This window comes from Anarrhichthys ocellatus, unplaced genomic scaffold (genome assembly GCF_004355925.1).
Source record: "Anarrhichthys ocellatus isolate YVR2014 unplaced genomic scaffold, GSC_Weel_1.0 scaffold46, whole genome shotgun sequence".
Lineage (NCBI taxonomy): Eukaryota > Metazoa > Chordata > Actinopteri > Perciformes > Anarhichadidae > Anarrhichthys > Anarrhichthys ocellatus.
The window spans coordinates 1,570,055-1,574,857 of NW_022280076.1; the positions used below are offsets into that span (position 1 = coordinate 1,570,055).

Below are 4,803 nucleotides of genomic sequence, written 5' to 3' on the forward strand. Positions count from 1 at the left end.
GGTTAAGAGCTCTGTTACCAAAAGACAGACAATAAAACATTGTAATCTTTTCAGGCCAGTCTACTTTTTTGATCTATGTTAGTAAGCACACTATCCAGGTTTTGTTTTAGAAAACAAAGGACAAATAGAAGTGTACTTCGCTTCTATTTGTCCTTTGGGGACCACCACACATTAGGTTATGGCTCTGAAAATATATCAGACAGAACAGGCAATGTTTCATCACAAAGACATTTTTATCCAGTGCCCCAACATTGGCAATGGTGATTCTGATCAGCGTTCTTGTAAACCTCTTTTCCTACGTTTACCGGTCCAAAGTTGTGGTGTGTGTTTTTCCTCCCTTTACCATTAAATATTGTACAATGTTGTCATTTTATGCTATATCCCCCTTTCTAAATTGTTATTTTTTATTAAGCATATATTTGTATTGTTTTCAGGGATTTGTTTGACAACTTTGTTATTTTGTTACCTGTTAATTAAAGTTGTTTTCATATTGTATTGCAACAGCCTGTTGCAACAGTTATAACAAACAGCTAATCAATGCTGATACTGTTGAAGATACAGGACATGCTTTGAATTCCTTAGATATGGATGTGTTCTGAGCAGATGGCATGCAGCACATCATAAAACGAGCATTGCAACCATAAGAGACTTGACTTGGACTCTAACTCAAAGACTGACTTCACTTGGACTTGCAAAAAAAGGACTTGTGAGCATCTCTTCTGTGGGGGGGAAGGTCTCTTTTAATAAACAAACATTAGTAGTCTATTTGTATGCGCTGTGACACCTTATTTACATTCAAAGTACAAAATAATTGTCCCATTGTAAGTCTATTTTTTTCATTGTGAATTAGAAAATGGTCTGCAGACCACCGGGCACTCTATCCAGATTTGTCCCGTAGGCCGTATGTTGAATATCACTGCTGTAGATCCTGTGGGACAAGGGAGGCCAACAACAGTTCTGTGACCCACTTTTGCCTCACTTTGGCTCCCTTGTGGAATACTGAGTGAGAATGGGAGCTGAAATGACAAAGCTCAGTTTTAACTTCAGCATGGCTGGCAGATTATTGAGAGAGAGAGAGAGAGAGAGAGAGAGAGAGAGAGAGAGAGATGAAAAAGAGGGAGACTGGAGACTCATGTTCCTCTTTTCATCCCAGAAATAGGCATTAGTTTGCTGATAGGACTTTTTGACCAGGCTGCTGATAAGCCATACAGTCTGCTTTTTAGTTTAGAGTGTGAGGCTATCTCACATAATAAGACAAAATAATGGAGATGCCAGCACAAAGATAGGTACAGCGGCAGGGATAGTTGGCTCTAATGGTCTGGGGGTGCTTGTTCTGGCATGACTTTGGGCCACCGACACCTTAGAGGATGTGGTCAGTGCTTTCAACTGCTAACACTGATTTTGATGGAGCATCTCTGCCTTGCAGCATATGGATAGTGGTAAAAAAGCTAAATTTCGGCAGCCACTGCAAAACGTCCCAGGTTCAGTGCAGTTCATATCTGATTACCGTATACAAAGGGCTTTGTTATTAAATTGTTTTCAAAAAGATAAATTGGTAACTCCACCTACAGCCATCTGCAAACACAAGTAAAATGCAAAAATGATGTGGTTACTATCGTTTTATGTTAGCTTGTAATGGGTTAATGTAATCCTGGTACAATAGATGCTAAAGTCACAGACAAATTGCAGATGATTATTAAGCGCGGAAAACTATTAATGTACAACAGTTTACTATTAGGGTGATATTTAAATTCCGCACTTCCTTTTCTGTTAACTTATCCTGAAATGGCGCGCTACGAAACATTGTGGTTGATTGCAGTTGTAATGATTAGGAATTATGCAGCGTGTTGCATTTGTTTTTATTGTCACGTTTCATTTCGTTTTCAAGATGGGATCACACAAACTAACATTCCTAACCTACCGTGAAAACACATCAAACTTTTAAGGAATGACTTTCACACATTACAGTCACAGACGTTGTGGTTAGAATTAAGATGCTGATCCAAATACCAGGTGCATTTAGTCCAGATTACTGCCATGAAAATTAAAAATGATAAGATAGTGACACTTCTGGCTGATCTGAGGCTTGGTGAAGAGGCAAGAGAATGAATCCTTAACTGCAAGAGAACATAAGGTTACTGTCTTCACTATCTTTAGTTAAACTTTATTTCCAGCCACATGAGTCCATATATTTTATAGATTTGCTTGGTTTAATCATCGTCATCTCCATTGTGTATATTTCGGGGTTAAGCTGATATGTGTTAATACCCCAATACAAAAAAACAACAACTTTCAAACAGCAGTTGCTGAACAAAATAAAAAGAGGCAACTTGGGAATAAAATTATTAATACAAATTTAAAAAACTCATCATTATTGCCTCCAGTATTTTTGTCATTTATTTATCTGCTCTCCTTTTCTTCTTATCTTTATCTCATAACGTCTTTAAGTAATACACCACAAGTCAATATGTTGTGTTTAAAATGTGGCTTTATAAAGTGTGTAAGTTATTTCCTCACTAACACCAGTAGCTTTAAACACACAATGCTAAAGACTGCTATTGTGTCATCATACCACCCTCCTTAGTGCATTTCGCAATTATTGGGTGGAACGCTCTCAAATCATTGATCAAACAACTTATTGTGTTACCTTTTATTCAACTGTCTCCTTTTGAATCACTCACTCATCTTTCATTCTGGCTGTGGTTCCTAATCTGTCTTTCCATCTCCCAGTCTCTCTTTCCCCTCATTTTGAAAAAAAAAGAAAGCATCAGTTACCCTCTAACAATACAACATGTTGGGATATAACATGTGTTATTCTCTCTGGTGAATAGAGAGGGGAGATATGAACAGGGCAGCATTCCCAGTAGATAAAACTAAAAGGCAAAATGTTTTGCATCATTTTAATAAAACTGATAACTGCCATGGAGCCCGCCTTTATCAGGAAGAAGGCCGCAGATGCAAAATAATGTGACAACACAAAAGCGATTATGTGTTTGTGTTATCACCAGCCATGTTCACTGCACACAGTAATTGTATTTTATAATTTTGTACCCGCTGCACAGTTCATAATTCCCCTTTCCAATGATGGCTTATGTTTCCTGGTAGTGCCTCGAAACACCCCACCAAGAACACTTTGGATTATAGCAATATTGCCGCTGAGACAATTGTGTCAAACCCACAGCACACCGGGCCTACACTCACTCACAGCTACACACTCTCATTCACTCACTCACTCACTCACTCTCAGCCATGGGTGTCAGCCAAACGGTGCTATTTGCTGGAGCAAGACTGGCACTTCTCCAGACCATGGGGGTAGCAGGCTTGGCAACGCAGATCACTGATGGACTCATTGAAGCGGTTCGCCAGCATGGACAGCTTGCTGCCGTGACACAGAGAGCAGGGAGCGCAGCCCGAACCGCGACAATGCTGGCAGCTGTCGGCCTCCTGGAGACAGAAGAAACACATTAGCGGGGAGAAGAGGAGGAGCGAGAGGAGGTGAAGCCGAGGAACTGTAACAGGTAAAAGGTAAAACAAAGGGAGGAAGAGGTTGGAAAGGGTGAGAAAGACAATCAACATAAGGATAGAGAATTAACTGAAAAGGGAAGTTGGAAGTCAAGTTTTTTTTTATTTATGTATAAAAAACTGCTGTATATAATTTATTTAAATGTGTCACATGCATCAATATTTAGAATAAACCACAATTTTACATTCAAACATATTACTAATATTTACACTGCAACTGTTGAAAAGCTTATTATTAACTTGCCAGTTCATAAACAGCGACAATCAACACAGCTACTTTAACTGGCTGGCCTACTGGCAAACACTAAACAACCTTAACGACATTCCGATATTATTTATAATTAAATGCCTATATGGTAAGTAGCTGTGTCATTTATACAGCCAGCTGGTCATTACAATTAAATGCTTAATAACAAGCAGCTGCCTGTAGATTATAGGTGACATGAGGCAGGATACTTACAGAAGACGTAAATCTATACAAACTATTGCATGTCGTAAATCAGTAGAAATTGTTTTTAGTGACAACTTTGCACAATGAGGGCTGGGAATTGTCCCGAGCAACCAGGATGTTATTGCTATGGAGGTTTCAAATGTATTTAAAGGAACAGCGTGTAGGATTCAGGGGTATTTATTGGCAGAATTGGAATATAATATTCATACCTCCTGAAACTATGAGTCGTTGTATTTTCATTACCTTCGAATGAGCCGTTAATAAAATCTACATACGGAGATGTCATGTTCATGGAGTTACACCAACATGTTTCTACAGTAGCCTTGAATAGATAAACCAAACATCTGGGACTCCTAAAGTAAAGTGTTTGCGGTTGAAATGCACTACAAATTTTTCTTTTAACAAAAGGTTTTCTCACTAAAGAGTTTTGGTGCATATAATTAGTTTAAGCTGCATGCACATAGCATTTAGTGGTGTGTATCATGCATTGCACTGGGATGATCAGCTGTTGTACCGGTTGTCAAATATACACCCAGATTGTGTAAACAGTTGCAAAATTGCAGGTACAGTGTATAAATCTATGCCTGTGTAGAAATACAGAAACAAAGACAGTGAAACATTACCTTCGCGGCAGGGCTACAAAGACAAAGATGATAAAGAAAAGAAATTAACATAGAGGAGTGAGAGTGCCAAATAATGAAAAAAAAAGGCTGAGTGAACTTTTTCTCTTACAGAGGCAGAGAAAATGAGAAAATAACGAAATCGGTGAGAAAACAATGGAGGGAGTGAGGGGAAAAGAGCAGTAATCAGCCAAGGAGGTGAGAGGGGGG

The 4,803-nt window shown here is 38.8% G+C and overlaps 1 protein-coding gene across 1 annotated transcript in view; it reads right to left on the minus strand.

The window, feature by feature from the left end:
* Nucleotides 1-2,380: 2,380 nt before the first annotated feature.
* The window catches only part of grxcr2 (glutaredoxin and cysteine rich domain containing 2), a 7,048-nt gene continuing 4,625 nt past the window's right edge, over nt 2,381-4,803 (minus strand). Inside the window, exon 5 of the mRNA XM_031869275.1 lies at nt 2,381-3,444. Within this exon, the coding sequence (XP_031725135.1) occupies nt 3,271-3,444 (174 nt within the window). The 3' untranslated portion in view covers nt 2,381-3,270. The remainder of the gene's footprint in view (nt 3,445-4,803) is intronic.